At 43.3% G+C, this 16,522-nt stretch overlaps 1 protein-coding gene across 1 annotated transcript in view; it reads right to left on the bottom strand.

The window, feature by feature from the left end:
• PIDD1 (p53-induced death domain protein 1) overlaps nt 1-16,522 on the bottom strand; it is a 53,525-nt gene that overhangs the window by 4,603 nt on the left and 32,400 nt on the right. The window contains exons 11-15 of the mRNA XM_077459923.1: nt 14,036-14,186; nt 10,854-10,977; nt 6,488-6,606; nt 6,139-6,246; nt 1,564-1,769 (exon numbers count right to left, since the gene is read on the bottom strand). Of these exons, the coding sequence (XP_077316049.1) occupies nt 1,564-1,769; nt 6,139-6,246; nt 6,488-6,606; nt 10,854-10,977; nt 14,036-14,186 (708 nt within the window). The remainder of the gene's footprint in view (nt 1-1,563; nt 1,770-6,138; nt 6,247-6,487; nt 6,607-10,853; nt 10,978-14,035; nt 14,187-16,522) is intronic.

Raw genomic sequence — 16,522 nt, 5'->3', positions numbered from 1 at the left:
TTAAATTTCATAATTTACATTTCCCATGAGTGGTTGAGCACTGATAGCCTAGCTCCATTCCTGGCGTTGGGGAAATCGTTTTTTACATATAAAAAGCTGACAGAAAAATCAGCCTATCAGCAATCACCCAAAATAAAAAATTGTTTTTGATAGTCTTGGCCTTTATTATGTTAAAACAGAAAATTTTATCTGTGGATAATTCATATGTACAGTACGTGAGAAACCTGTATGCACCATTTTCTCCCATTTAGGAATACCACATGGTAAATAAAGTGTAGGTGTATTTAAAAATCTGTACATGACTTTAATCCTATGCCCCCAGAAAATAAGCTTTTGCAGATCTTTTATTTAGCCGCAACTATACTTTAAGGAAATCCTTCTCAAAAAGGGCCAGTGTGCACTCCTGGATGATGCATACATGGTTGTACTTTGAACGCTGGAAAAGCACTGCAATGGCTGCAGATTTGCCCCACTTCTTTTAAAAAGTGTTCAGTGGAGATCCAAATGCATCCCTAGTGCTCATTTCTGCACAAGGGCCTAAGATTACTACTGTTAGAAAGTTCAGTGTATATGCCTTTTCCCTATCACGTTGCTTGTTAAAGCATCTTTTACATTTTCCATTGGCAGTCACAGCCATGCAGTCAGTGGAGATGCCTTTGTTTTAAATTAAATATGATCACCCAGCATCCTTAACCAGAGAAGGATTCCTCATGAAGACGATGCAATTCTTCTCCATCTCAAACTAAAAGAAAAGATTTGGGGCTGCAGGTCTACTTTAATCAGTGACATACGGTAGATCAGTAATTAGTATAGCTGTTTTCAGTGTGGGAAATTCCCAGTCTGCGACCTACTGTATGAGACTAATGCTGCCCTTAAAGTTGTTTTTTTTTTTTAATTTAATTTCTTTCATTTAGCCAGTGGGTTGAACAGCAAAAAAATTTAATAAAAATAAAAAGATTCCCCCACCCATACAAATAAGGCGGACAGAGCAATTCTCTGCTGCCAGATTACACTAATCAGAGGGCTGCAGCCACTAATCAACAAAAGTTTTCCCAACATCACCATTTGTCATAAGTTGATCATTAGATTGTTTTCTGTGGAGCAGGAATGGCCATAGATTTATTTAAATTCAGCCAGTACCTGCTGAATCAGCCAAATTTCAAGCCATCTATGGTTAGCTTAAGCCTGATAATGTGGATAAAATTATTATTAATCTACCGAAGGCGATATTTTTGAACATCGATTTGGGCAGTAACAAGGCGAAAAATGTCAGTGGACTATTTATTCCTTCCATCTCCCTATGCATGCACATTTCAAGAAATGATCTTATATACGGTAATTTCTAGTAAATTGTCCTAGTCTGATGATAATTAGTGGTTTTTTCCCAACCAGCCAGATTGACTGTCAGAAACATTCATACTAAACATTATTTTGTACCTGGGAATCAGGATTAATGACAATTGCAAATAAAAATACAGAAAATCTGTTCATAGAACTTACACAATAAAGATGAGCTACATGTCTCTGGTACATTAGACTGAGGTGAAGAGCTCCTGAACTCACCTGTTGTTATGCTTAATTCGTTGTAATTCTGTATGCGGCAGACCAAGGTTAATGCCAATGTTCATCCAGTCAGATCCAATCTGTGTGGCAATACTGAGCAAGTTGGTTTCTGTGAGGTAACCAACCTCTGCATTGCCTAAATTCAAGGGACGGAGTGAGTAGCTAATTCCTTGCCTTTCATTCTCCTGGTTAAGACTTTTCATTTTCTGTAAATAAAAGAGAAAAAACAGAACAAAAATTGTTAGTTTATACTTTGTTAATAAGTTTTTTTTTTTTTTTTTTAAGTGGACCTGAACTCAAAAATGAAGCTTTTCTATATTATGGGGAACATTTAGGAATGTTAATGGTGCCTAAGCAACACCCTAAAAATGTGCTTTGTCTTGAATTCATCCAAAAAAAGAACAATGCACTTCCAGGTACATGAGGGTGCCTAGGTACTCCTAAAGCTACGGCCTCACATCTTTATATCGGTGGTTTGAGATCCAAGGCATTTCTGCATCTGACTGGTAGTGTAAAGATATTTGGAATGAGATCAGGTAAAGTTGTTACTGTGCAGCTCTTTGTTCTGCATTCAGGAGGCTCTGACACAAGGAAGCAAAATCCTGCCCTACTAAGATGGCCACCTCGATAGAGGGACAGAGTGCAGAACAAGACATGGTAAGCCAGTAGTGGAGTAAGACCTGCATGAGAGGCCCCCTGCAGTAATGGTGACCAGTCTTTTAGGTCCTTTAGTCCCCATTCACACCTGAGCCTTTTGTACACCATACTACGCCCAACATGAAGAATCCCACGGTTTGTGACATTGCTTGTTTACATTTCAACCCTCCGTTATTATATGCTCCATTCCCCACACTTAAAGGGATTGTATGAAGGTTTTTTAATATTACTGCATTCCATGCATTAGGATAAAAAAAACTGTGTGCAGCAGCCCCCTAATACTTACCTGAGTCTGTCTTTTTCCAGCGATAATGCAGGAGTGTCTAAGCTGCCTGGGACTCCCCTCCTCATTGACTGAGAAAGCAGCATGGTGTGATTGGCTCCCACTACAGTCGGAAGGGGAGGGCTGGGTCACAGCTCCATGTCTGAATGGACACAAGGAGCTGTGACTCGGCTCGGGTGCCCCCCACAGCAAGCTGCTTGCTGTGCGGGCACTCAACAGGAAGGAGGGGCCTGGAGCACTGAAGAGGGATCCGAGAAGAGGAGGATCCAGGCTGCTCTGTGCAAAGCCAACTGCATAGAGCAGGTAAGTATAACATGTTTGTTATTTAAAAAAATATGAGACATTACAATCACTTTAAGGAAGTACATGAGCTATTTTTGGATAATAAAGTGTTTTCGGCCCCATAGATTTCTATGGAGAAGCTGTCAAATTGCCAGCCTTTACTTTCTATGGATCTTTTGTGAGCTTAATTAGCTAGAGCACCAACTACTCTACACACCAACTATACTATATAGCGGTTAAGCTTGGGTGAGTTTTTCGCTTGAGACTTCAATAAGAGCACCTGTAAACATGCCTTTTGCAAGCATTTGTGCACCAGAAGAGCTCTTCTCCTCTAAAACTGCTCTCCTCCATTCGCCCAGCACAAGAAACAAAAGCCTGAAATTTGTCAGCTGTTAGATGGAAGCAGTCCATTAACCGCCAGATTGCTTTCACACACCCTGGCAGCACTGTTAGTCTGTCACCACGTGTGCTCTCGACATGCTTCCCAGGCTCTGTTCTCCCATCAGTGGACCCGGGATCTGCATGCAGGGTAGATGGGAAGGAAATCAATAAACATCTGTTCGCTGATCCCTCCTTCCTACTAAGAACCTGGAAGCATCCAATATTTATATACATAAAAATCTGAAACTAACACCATTTAATTTTTTAGGGTCTCTGCTTTCAGAAAATATATAATGTTTTGGGCATAGGTGTGAGCAGCCTATTGCATTACATTGTACATACACAAACTGACACACAAAACTTCTGTAACATCTAAAAGATAAAACTGTATAGAGTAATAAATAAAGCTCTGTGTGAATGAGGGGGCACATTCACATGGGTGTTGTGGCCTGTACACTGTGAATCTGTGTTTTTATGTGGTTGGAGCTGTGGGCAGGCAGCCTGTGTTATACTATGGGGACACAGCAGCTGTATGAATACAGCTGCAGATCCTCATTTGCAGGCGTGTGGATGCAGGTCAGGTGTTGCCAACTGTTGGTATTTTTACTGGCAGCCAGACAAAAATGGGCACCAGTTGGGGGTGGGTTTGGTGGAGGCGGTGGCTGAGCGTGTCATGTGATGTTATGGTGCAAGTGAGCCGAACGGCCAGAGCCTCATGTGCAGGTCTGTAGGACGGGAGCAAGGCAAGTGGGAGCAGGACTGTTAGTGCTGTTTTGACTGTGGTGGACTGGAGGTACCACCTGGCATTGTGACTCGGGAGGGGACGTGTCATATCGGTGAGATGTCATCATCATCATTTGTGATGCTGCATACCTCTGTCAGTGTCTCTGTGAGAGTCAATTTCATGTGTGTGTGCCTGTCCATTCTAAATTCTTGTCCTCCTGAGGAGTCTTGTCCCTAAGTTACTTAGTTACTAACTCGAAAATAAAATAAGAAATATGTTTTTTGCCATAATATCTACCTTAGCCCCTTGACCTCCAGAAGATTTACCCCCTTTCATGACCAGGTCACTGCGTTATTTTAACTGACAATTGTACGGTCATGCAACACTGTACATAAATAAAATTATACAATTTTTTTCCCCCACAAATAGGGCTTTCTTTTGGTGGTATTTGATCACCACTGGGTTTTTATTTTTTGTGCTATAAACAAAAAAAATTATATTTTTTACTTTCTATACTATAAAACATATTGAATTAAAAAATTTAAAAACTATTTAAATTGCTTTATAAATTGAGGCCAATATGTATTCTGCTACATATTTTTGGGTAAAAAAAAAAAGTTCAATAAGCGTATATTGATTATAGATGCAATAGCTTTTGAGCAAACCAATCTATGGTATACAGACTGGAATTTGTATTTGTTTGTTTTTTTTACAGTAATGGCTGCGATCAGCAACTTGTAGTGGACAATCTAACAGTTTGTGGGAACCAGTGACAGTAATACAGTGACAAGTGCTAAAAATATGCACTGTCATTGTACTAATGACACTGGCTGGGAAGGGGGTTAAACCTCTAGGGCAATCACAGGGTTGAATGTGTGCCTAACCACTGATTTTGTGTAAACAGTGTGCTACTTTCACTATGTGATGGATTGTATTCCCTGCTTTGCAGGAAATCAAACTCCAGGACATCCCCACTGACAGGACAGAGCTCTGCAATGTTTAAATACTGTAATTTTGTAACTTTTGGAGATGCTAGTGTAGCGCAGGCTCCTGAAGAGCACGCACTATGTGTTTTTTTCATTTAATATTCCTGGAACCGCAGTTTGGTTTTGGGCTTAATTACTCAAAATGTTGGCCTCAGTACCAGTCTGGCTGGATTGCATTGTGTTCTGCTTGACCATAGGTGGCTCTGTCATCCCTGCCAGGTGCTAGAACGCAGTCCAGTTGGGTGCATTAAGTGCCAGTTCTCTCTCGGAACCAGCCCAGTGGGAGTGTCACTCTTGCTGTGCATTCTGGGAGAGGGTACTTAAGGTGCGGACGTCACGTGCTTCAGGGTTCTGGTCCAGAAGTGCTTTCTGACTGTTTGGTTTATTCAAGTGTTCTACAACAAGTCTGTGGCAGAGACTTTATTCAAACGTTCTACAACAAGTCGGTGGCAGAGACTTTGTTTGATTTAAGCACCCTGTTGGCTGCTAGGCCTGGTGAGAGAAGGACTATCCGATAATGGTGAGGATCCAGCTGTGAATGGCTATTCTCTGGATTTCCTAATGTGAGACTCATTTTTTTCTATTTGATTAGTCCCAAGAGTACCTGGACTTTCTTACCTAAACCCTCTAACTCTACTTTGAGAGACTGTGTTTGTTAATTCTTTTTGCAAATAAAAATCCCTTAAGCAGATCTGGCATCAGTCTCTGCAGTTCTTGGGCCATCTACCTCGGGAAACCCCTAGACACACACGAGTTCAAGAAGGTAATGGTAAGCCCAATTAAATCAGCAGCTCCTTCGGGGGTCAGTGCTACACTAGTAAAAACTTTGCTGTGCCAGTAAACGTTGGGTGTTGTGGCAGTAAATTTTAATCTGATAGGTTGGCAACACTGATGCAAGAGTATGGCCCAAAATACAGATAGTGTGCATTTGGGGCCCCTCACCCACAACTGCGCACCTGTCAAATTAGGACCTGTGGCTGTAGATACACACAACAGGATTGGTTCTTAAAGGTGACTCCGCACCAATCACCCCTCTCCTACCCACATCTGATTTCCTTGCTACCCAGGCCCCCTGGAGCATGGGCAGGTTCGCAATGGGAGGTGAATAGGGTGTGCCCAGGCACACCTGGCAGACCTGATGCACGTGCCTATGGTTTTGGGGGTTTTAAGTGATCTTCAGGCCTAAAATTATTTTTTAAACGTGTGCAATAAATACTACAAAGGCCCTGGCAGTGAAAGGGTTAAACAAAACTTCCACCTACTGGTAATCTGATAGGCAATGTGGCCATCCAGTCAGATTTTGTGCCTTTTCTGTGCTTATGGGCTTCCTCTGGTACAGCTTCTGGAACTGATCCACGGTAAAATGACACCTAAGGAAACAGGACCAAGACCTAAGTGATTCACAGTACTTTCATGACATGTATACTGTAACATTAGGCAGCATTCCAAAAACAAGTGTATGAATAGCACATAAGACACATTATGCCTTTTTCACAAAGCAGAAAAGAGTTGGGATTCAGTTTTGTAGATATCAGAAAATTACTTTTGATATTGTGTAATGTACATTGTAAAGAAAAATACTGTACATTTTTTGTCCTGGAAGTCACTCACCTGCCCTTTAACATCCTCTTGCTTTCTGTCAGTAGAAGAAGTCACATATACCTCCTTCATGTTTTTCATTTTTGCATAGAACACAAAAGATATTTTTCCATCCACACAATCTGGACGCTCTGAATCAAAATAAAGAATGTGAAATTTAACAATGCAGACTCCATAACACAGAGGCTGTCTTTCATTTAGCTAGGAACAGGTGGACCTGTGGGGCTCCAGAGGAGGTGGTAACCCATTGCGTGCTGACGTTAGCATGGGCCAGGAAAGGAAAATTATGGTAAGTATTTGATAACAATTTTCTGTTATATGCCTGCTGTACCATGTACTTGTATGAAAAAGTATCCTGTTCTCTTTGTAATGCTTCCTTTGTGTGAAATCCCTGGTGTTCCTGCCAGTCCCTCTGCTTTACTATTAAAAATGGACCACACTAAGCAGGAGAGCACAGCATGGTCAGTTCTCTATGGGAACTCAGCCTGCTCTCTTCCAAAGATCAGACTTGTCCTGACACAGCCCCTCTGCACAACCTATCACTGGAAAGATCAGTATGCTGCCGTTTCTCCTCCCCCTGCACTTATGCAGCTGAGAACAGAGGTAACGTGATCACTTATAAAAAGGGGGGAAAAAATTTATTTATAAAAACAATTTTTATATATCTATTTACAAATGTTTTGCCTATGTCAAACTGAATGGGTTGTTTTACAAGGTGATTGTTTACAATCACTTCAAATCATGTACTTACCTGTAAATGGGGCCCTCCAGTGCTGAGCTGTCACCACTCCTTCTGGTCCCTGAAGCTTCCATCTTCGCCCCGTCTTCCTTCAGGGTTTTTCAAATTTTTAGCCGCTTGAATGGCTGGGCCGCAGTGATGTCACTCCCGTATATACACACAGTAGTCAAACCATTGTGGCACAAAGTGCAGTCATAAACGTGGCCTGAGCTCTGAATGCATGGCTCAGATCACTATAAGGGGAAAGTGGGGGGGTCATTTTTGACAGACCTTATCTATTAGGCTGTTATAAAAACCCTGCCTGTCAGTGATTTTTGTACTTTTGACTTTACTACCACTAGCATTACCATTAGTTGGCTTTTACAGTAAGTCGCTCTCCCTTCCTTTTTTTTTTTTGAGTCATCAAAGTGTTATCAGCCTCCCATTGCTTTTAGCGAGGCTGACTCCTGCAGCTTATTCGCCTGGAACCCCTGCTGGGTTTCCCACATATGATCACTCATGGCACATGGAATACAATGATCACTGCCAGCAGCTATAGAGGATTGATAGATTGACTACAGTTCCTAATGAATTGGTCCCATTTTGATTTGTCTATCTTTAACTTAAGAGACCAAAAGGGAGTAAAGAATTCCATTGTTACATACATCTTAGGAATATCGTACCTCTTCAGATGAAGTTTTAATTCAGTGTGGACAAATTGACTGACACTGTCATATGGAGCAGATGACCATGCATAAGTCACTTTATATGTGGAGTGCAGCTTTCATGGTCATATGTCTGAAAGCAGGTTTGCGAGGGGGAGCTGAGTAACTGATGTATTCAAACCCTAACAATGAACTTCTATTACTTGCTCCTGTTTTGTATGTAAGGCTGTGTGCACACTGTACTGATGTATAAGCATCAGATATTCCTGGTAGAAAAAATAAAACACAAGGATGGGCTGTATACTTATTTGCCTATTTGCGAGTGTGTACACACAAGCATAAAAATTCTTCTAGCTTTATGTTAACCTCCCTGGCGGTATTCCTGAGTCTGGCTTGGGGTGAGATTTCAGTACCATAAGCGGTATTCCCGAGTCAGAATCGGGATCCCATCGCAGGATCCATATAGGGGTTTACTTACCTTGTCCCCTGGATCCAGGTGATGTCTCCCCGCTGTGATCAGCGAGCCACCGTGTCTCGCTCGGTCTGTCACAGTGCCGAGCTCCGTTCCCTGCAAGCGTTGCGACGCATGGGGACGGAGTTCAGCGCTAATTCAAAAAGTAAAAAACACAGTATAGATACAGTATACTGTAAACTTACAGATTACAGTACTGTATCAAATAATTACACATCCCCTTTGTCCCTAGTGGTTTGTCCAGTGTCCTGCATGCAGTTTTAAATATTATTCTTTATGCCAGGAAACTGGAGATTCTCCACAGCAACCAAAAAATGTCAGTTTACATCAAAAGTGCCCTTAGACCAGCTAGAAAACAGCGATAATAAACTAGAATCACTTGCAGAATTGAGCGATAGTAATTAGTGGGGAAATTCATCATCAAACACTAAAAGTAATGACAGCGACAATTCTGCAACTCAGCACATTTCAGTGTTTTTGATTTGTTTACATTATTGAATCATTTTTATTATTATTATATTATTATTATTTGTTATAATTATTTATAGTTATTTATTATATATATATATATATATATATATATATATATATTATGATTTTGTATTTAAAATGTTATCATACCCGGGACGTCTATTAGACTCTTGTCTGGTCGGATTTAAGTGAATTATTTCTAAAGCCGCGTACACACGGGCGGACTGTCTGGCCTACTTAGTCCGCCGAAACACATTTCAGCGGACAGTCCGCTTGTGTGTGGGCTTCAGCGGACTTTTTCAGCGTGCAGTCTGGCGGACTAAGTATTTCGGAATGTTGGAAATACTGTCCGCTGGACTCGCATTTCAGCGGACAATCCGCCCGTGTGTGTGCCAGTCCGCCGTACTTTTGAAATGAGCGGACTTTTCCCGCCCAGAGAAAAGTCCGCTCATTTCGAGCGGGTATCCAGGTAGGCGGGGCCCGCGACGGAGACGTCGCTGGCCCCGCCGCCTGGTATGGACTTAAAGGGGAACCCCAACGCCGAAAATAATCGGCGTGGGGGTCCCCCCGAAGTCCACAACAGACCCTTGTCCGAGCACGCTACCCGGCCGGCCAGGAAAGGGGGGCGAGCGAGCGCCCCCCCTCCTGAGCCGTACCAGGCCGCGTGCCCTCAACATGGGGGGTGCCTTGTGGAAGGGGGGGCCGCGCGGCCCCCCCACCCCAAAGCACCTTGTCCCCATGTTGATGAGGACAAGGGCCTCTTCCTGACAACCCTGGCCGTTGGTTGTCGGGGTCTGCGGGCGGGGGGCTTATCGGAATCCGGGAGCCCCCTTTAATAAGGGGGCCCCCGGATACCGGCCCCCCACCCTATGTGAATGATTATGGGGTACAATGTACCCCTACCCATTCACCTGTAAAATAAAAGTACCAAAAAAAACACAACACACGAGATAAAATACTTTATTGCACAGCTCCGGGGGTCTTCCGTCTTCGGGGGTCTTCTCGCCGGACTCCTCCGCTATCTTCTTGTAGCTCTTTTGCTAGCGGAGGAGTCCGGCTTTCTTCCTCGCCGCCGGCCTCTTCTCCCGACTTCGGGGGTCTTGTCCCCCTCTTCGGTTCTTCTGCCGGGCCACCGCGCCTTCTTATAGCTCTTTTACAGGCGGTGGCCCGGTCTTCTGTCGCCGCCGTCGCCGCCGCCTTCCGTTCTTCTTCTTCTCCTGGAGATGTTGCCTCGACGCTCTCTCCGGCCGGAATGCCAGGGACGCGCTCCGCTGCCACTTATATAGGGACAATGGGGCGGTGTCACATGGCTTTATGTCACATGGGTTGGTCGCTCGCTCGCCCCCCTTTCCTGGCCGGCCGGGTAGCGTGCTCGGACAAGGGTCTGTTGTGGACTTGGGGGGACCCCCACGCCGGCGTTGGGGTTCCCCTTTAAGTCCATACCAGGCGGCGGGGTCAGCGACGTCTCCTTCGCGGGCCCCGCCTACCTGGAGACGCTCTCGAAATGAGCGGACTTTCCTCCGCGTGTGTGGGCGAGTCCGTTCATTTCAAAAGTAGGGCGGATAGTATGGCGGACTTAGTCCGCCGTATTAGTCCGCTCAAAAAGTGCCGTGTGTGGGCAAGTCCGTTCATTCGAAAGTATGACGGACTGTCCGTCGGATTGTCTGACGGACTAAGTTGGCCAGACAGTCCGCCACGTGTGTACGCGGCTTAAGAATTACAGGCCTACAATATAAAACGCCAAATTTCCATGCAAAACAATGGTACTGCTTTCAGCACCTAAAATCTGAAATAATCATACCGCCAGGGAAGTTAATGAAGGGACTGTGGCATATGCATGTATTTGCACGTATACTGACTGGTTCTGTTTTTATATTTACGGATCTATACACAGTGCATGTTTATGTTGCCGTGTATACAAACATATTAAAACCATTGCATTTAGGTCAGTAGAGGTGTATAGAGCCAAAAAAAAAGTAGAATTGTGTCGATGTCCCAATATTTATGGACCTGACTGTAAGTGCTAGAATCCATAGCTGAAGCACATTGTACCTGAATGCAGCTTTAGACCCTGTTCAAATGCAGCAAAGAACTGTTCCCCTTCTACAAGTTCTACTAGGTCAGAGGGCTCAGGGCCTTTATATCTATCCCGCAGCTTCTTCACTGTGAAGTCCACCTAAGGAGAGATGGAAAACATTATAAATACTTGAAGAAAATAAGGTTGAACTATGAAGTTTATTTGAAAGAATGTCCTTATACAGATGCATATACCTTCTTGTATTTACAGGTAGGAGATACACCTGTAAGGCCTCTTGAACACGATACTCCTGTGTGAGCATCTACTTTTTCAGATGTTTTTTTTGTATGCATTTGCACACATATGCCTTCATGCAATTTTAAAATACAGATGCTCACCTGTCCCAGGATCCTGAGGTGTGCTCAACTAAGCCGTCCCTTCCCTCTGTCTTCTGTCCCTGGTACCAGCATCTTACCTGTGTGCACTCGATTGTGACAGTTTGCGGCTTCACTGCCGGGTGTCCACTGTGCATGCACGAGCCGTGCTGTGCATTGTAAATGGTCCCCCAGTCTTCTGGGACCTGTGACATGTCCCAGATAAATGCGGAGAGGGAGGGGGAAAGGAGAACTTCCATTCAGGGAAGAGAACTACCATTTGGGGAAGAGAGGGGGGATGGAGTCTTTAAAGCAGAACTTCCCATTTTGAGTCGAGTACCGATTAAAGTATGACCTCTATAAATCTTTTAATGTGGCATCATCCTAGAGTCCAAATAATAAAGGGGCTAAAATAATTCTGAGCCTCCTTACTAACACTCAACTTTCATTTACTCTCATCCCCACTCATATCAGCCTCCAAAGTGAAGTGAATCGCTGAGTTGTTCTAACTAGAATTCATTATGACCAGTTGATGGGCCATTCACATCCTCCTGCATACCTAGAAATACTGGGTTCTTCACTTCCAGTGGATAGCATTACAACCAGTTTTGACAGCCAAACCCGATGGGCTCCAGAGCTTTCTCTATCCCCCACTTATCTTGCATATTCATTTTTTCCCCAGCAATACAATTATGACACATTGACTCTCAAGATTCTGCCCACACTGTGTGTAGGAATGGGCCCTTGGGATATGTAGCTCTGAGGGCAGATGTGAATTGTTAAAATATTTTTTGTCCTGCTTCTTTCCCATTTCAGTAAAAAAATATCCATTAAAAAGGCACCATCAGAGTCTGGTTTAAAATGACAACTGGTGTACAATGGGGGTAATGGAAATTCAGCAGGTCCTTGAATACACATGGAGTAAGCAAACATTTTTTTCAATGCAGTTGCTCTGTGATGCCGCGTACACACGACCGGACTTTTCAACATCAAAAGTCCGACGGAACAATTCCGGCAGACCATTCGATCGTGTGTGGGCTGCAGCGGACTTTTGATTTGCAAAAGTCTGACAGACTTTAGAAATGGAACGTGTTTCAAATTTTTCCGCCAGAACTCCACCGGACCCAGTTCCTACCGAGAAATCCGCTCGTGTGTATGCTAGTCCGACGGACAAAAACCAACGCGAGGGCAGCTATTGGCTACTGGCTATGAACTACCTTATTCTAGTCCAGTCATACGTCATCACGTTCAAATCCGTCGGACTTTGGTGTGATTGTGTGTGGCCAAGTCCGTTCATTCAGAAAGTCCGTCAGAACTCTGTCAGAACTCCGTCAGAACTCCGTTGAAAGTCTGTCGGACCTTGTCCCTCGAAAAGTCCGGTCGTGTGCACTTGGCATAACAGTTCTCTTATGAATTATAGCATTAGGTCTGTGAATATACTTTTGGATTTAGTAGTAGAGTTCTCCTTTAACAGGCACTAGGGGTTACAAAAATACCTTTTGCCTCTAATTCGTGTAAATAAGGTTGAAAGAAATCCATACACATGCAGATAGTAGTTTGCTGGCATATTTATAAAAACATAAAATGACCAAACCATTCACAAAAGATTCTGATCAAGCATCATCATGTACCATACCCCAATCTAGGTTATAGTAACACAACTAATATCTATATATGACAAAGTGTGGATTCAGCCAGATTTGTTTTCTTCCATTTTGCTTTCTAATATCTAATATATCTGGTCATTGGCATTTACAGTATTTACTAAAGGTGTAGAAACTGTTTACTTTACAAAAGTAAAAGCGTAATTTTATCTTAGTGAATGAGGTGTAGCTTTCCTGAATTGATCAATTATGTCTAAAGAAATGTTTTTTTTTTCCTTGTACATGATTGGGTATTTTTAACATGGTCCCTTTTTTTTATATAGCTTCACCACATTCAGTAAGCCAGGTGAAAATGTTCATTTTAGTGCTGTAAATCAACCCCACTGCGTTAGTTAAGACAAAGGCACCACAAGTCCAACCAGAAAAGACATGCAAAGAATCTCACATGCTGGTACCTAGCTTCATCTAGCTGTGGATTTTCACTTGACAGGATCACAAAATCTAAAACATACAGATGCTTTTCTGAGATTCAGTTCACAGCACAATTTACGAATGTGTACAAATACTGTAAATCTGCTACATGTTCCACTGAAAGAGACAGCAAACAACTTTGAGGGCTTATTCAAACATCTAACACATCCCAGACTTCCAACACACAACAATGGATAAAAAGATAACCTATTTTTTGCAGTGCACCACATGCATGCATGGGTATGTTTGATGTGTGCTGAGATGCATCATACTGAACAATGAATTGGGATGCTTTCTACAATTAACATAGTGCAGGTGCATTACCATGTATGTAAGTAACACAAATACCACAATGCACAAATAGAAATAGGCCCTTATTAGTTATCAACCAATGATTCATTTTCGGGCAGTTAACTGTGACGTGCTGTTTTCTGAATGTGTGTGTGTGTGTGTGTGTGTGTGTGTGTGTGTGTGTATTATTACCAGATATTTTAAACTGTTCTATAAAAAAAAAAAAAAAAAAAAAAAAAAGATATACATAAAGATTTGTGAAACATAAAACCACATTCGAGGAAGCCATTAGTGCATATACAATAAGCACATTTTGAGATATTATTGTAATGTTTCCCTAAAAATTACTTTTTTGCAACTAGTTTTTATGCAACTGTTTCATTTTTCATGTTGCTACCTCATATTTCCATTATTGTAGCACATACTGTAAAAAGTATAGCAGAATTCAGAGGTCTATTATTATGAAAGAAGCATTACCTTATGTTTGGGGACGCACTGCAGCAACACTTGTTCGGGGTCTCGTTTCCTCTGTAGAGCAACAAAGTTTACCTGGTACATACGCAGGCGCTTATACGCAGTTTTGGCCAACTCACCTACATAGGATTTTGTGGTATACCATAGCCAGTACCTTAAAATAAATTAAAAAAAAAGAAATCACACACACATTTATAAAAATATGTTACCAGAATATTAAGGTGGAACTCCAGCCAAAACAAATATTCGGTTTTTGATAGAATAGAGTAAGGCCAGAAGCTCTTCCTATCCCGTGCAACACCTGATACTGGAGGAGAAAATGCAACAACATCTCCCCTATGGTGCAGCAATAGCACCTTGTGGAAGTCCTAACCCTTCCCTATGCTGCTAAGTGTCTACAACAGTGCTTTCCAGCTTCTAGAGAGATCCCACAGGTATGGAATATGCATAGTTACATTGGTTCAAGCTGGACCAATGTAACTATAAAAAAATGTAATAATTGGAATTTTTTTAACTTTTAATTTGTAATTTTTTTCACTAGGAGCAAAGATCAACCACTTAAGGACCAGCCTCGTTTTGAGATTTTGGTGTTTACATCTTTAAAACAGTTTTTTTTTTTGCCTAGAATATTACTTAGAACCTCCAAACAATATATATTGTTTTATAACACCCTACAGAATAAAATGGCAGCAGTAAAATTAACCCAATTTTTTTTATATTGTGAAAGATAATGTTATGCCGAGTAAATTGATATCCAACATGTCACGCTTCAAAATTGTGCCCACTCGTGGAATGGCGACAAATGCTTACTCTTAAAAATCTCCATAGGCGACGTTTAATAAATTCTAAACGTTGCATGTTTTGTGTTACAGAGGAGATCTAGGGCTAGAATTATTGCTCTAGGGCTAGAAAAAAACATGGCAGGTCCTCTTAAATATGAGCTCTGAGGTAAAAAAATCCTCAGATCTCATATGTAGACTAAAATGCAATAAAAAAATAAATTGAAAAAATTGTAATTTAAAAAAATCATTAAAAAAAATTGGCCTTTTGAGAGCTATGGGTGGAAGTGACGTTTTGACGTTGCTTCTGCCCAGCAATTGTATGGAGACGGGTGGGGCCATTTTCCCCTCACTCGTCTCCATACTAAGCCATCGAGAGGACGCGATCACCTCCGGCGCTGCTGACAGCTCCTGTAAGCGGCGGAGGGCAACGGAGAGCGTCGGAGGGGGGGGGCCTCTCCCGCCACTGATAAAAGTCATCTTACAGCGAATCCGCTGCAGGGACCACTTTTATCTTGTAGCAGACCGCCTGCTGAAGAAGGGGATACTGGGGTTATGGCAGCTAGCTGCTGCCATAACAACGATATCCTCCTTCAAAGAGCCGCCTTAAAACTAGGGCGGGTGGTCCATAAGTGTTTAATATATATGCTTTCAGTTGTAGCTTTATGCATTTGGTTTCTGAAGAGCGAGATCACCACATTTATAAATGCACCTAGCTTTATCTATTATTACAATCAAATATGATCCCTATGATTCAGGCTAAACATGACCCCGCCAAGTCTTGTTCCATTGTTATTTTCTTTGGTCCTGTCTTAAGCCCCATACACACAATCAGATTTTCTGCTGATTTTATTCCTTCAGATTTACCAAAACCATATAATATGAGGTCAAACCTTAGGAGTTTAACCACTTCAGATCCGCGCTATTGCCAAATGACGGCATTAGCGCGGACCTACATTTCCAGGACTACGTCTATTGACGTCGTCCTGGTTACGAGCGGCCTGCGCGCCCCCTGAGGGGCGCGCGCGGCGCGCTCTGTGATCGGCGAGTCCGTGAGACTCGCCTGATCACCGATCCGTGTAAGGGGTCGATCCCGACCCCTTATCACGTGATCAGCTGTCAGCCAATGACAGCTGATCATGTGATAGAACGGAGCCGGTAATCGGCTATTATTCCTCCTCGCGCTGACAGCGCGAGGAGAGAAAAAAAAAGCCGATCACCGGCGGCCGTGATCGGGACATCAGTCCCGATCACGGCCATCAATACAAGGGACCACCTGCCACCTGCCTGTGCCCACCTGCCTCCCGCAGTGCCATCCTGAAGTAAAATAAAAGAAAAAGTAAGTGCCCCCCGTCAGTGCCCCCTGTCAGTGCCCATAGTGCCCACAGTGCCACCCACAGTGCCACCCACAGTGCCACCCACAGTGCCACCCCACAGTGCCACCCACAGTGCCACCCAATCTGCCTCAAAGGTGCTGCACCCCAGTGCCGCCCATCAGTGCCCAGCAGTGCCGCCCATCAGTGCCCAGCAGTGCCGCCCATCAGTGCCCAGCAGTGCCACCTATCAGAGCCACCTATCAGTGCCACCTATCAGTGCCCATCAGTCCCATCTATCTGTGGTACCTATCAGTGCCCATCCGTGCCACCCATCCGTGCCACTTATCCGTGCCACCCATCCGTGCCATCTTATCTGTGCCCATCTTTGCCCATCA

This window comes from Lithobates pipiens, unplaced genomic scaffold (genome assembly GCF_037356315.1).
Source record: "Lithobates pipiens isolate NorthernLeopardFrog02 unplaced genomic scaffold, aLitPip1_a1.2 Scaffold_10, whole genome shotgun sequence".
Classification (NCBI taxonomy): Eukaryota; Metazoa; Chordata; class Amphibia; order Anura; family Ranidae; genus Lithobates; species Lithobates pipiens.
The sequence above is the reverse complement of the archived record's forward strand: the minus strand, read 5'-3'. Positions and strand labels throughout refer to the sequence as shown.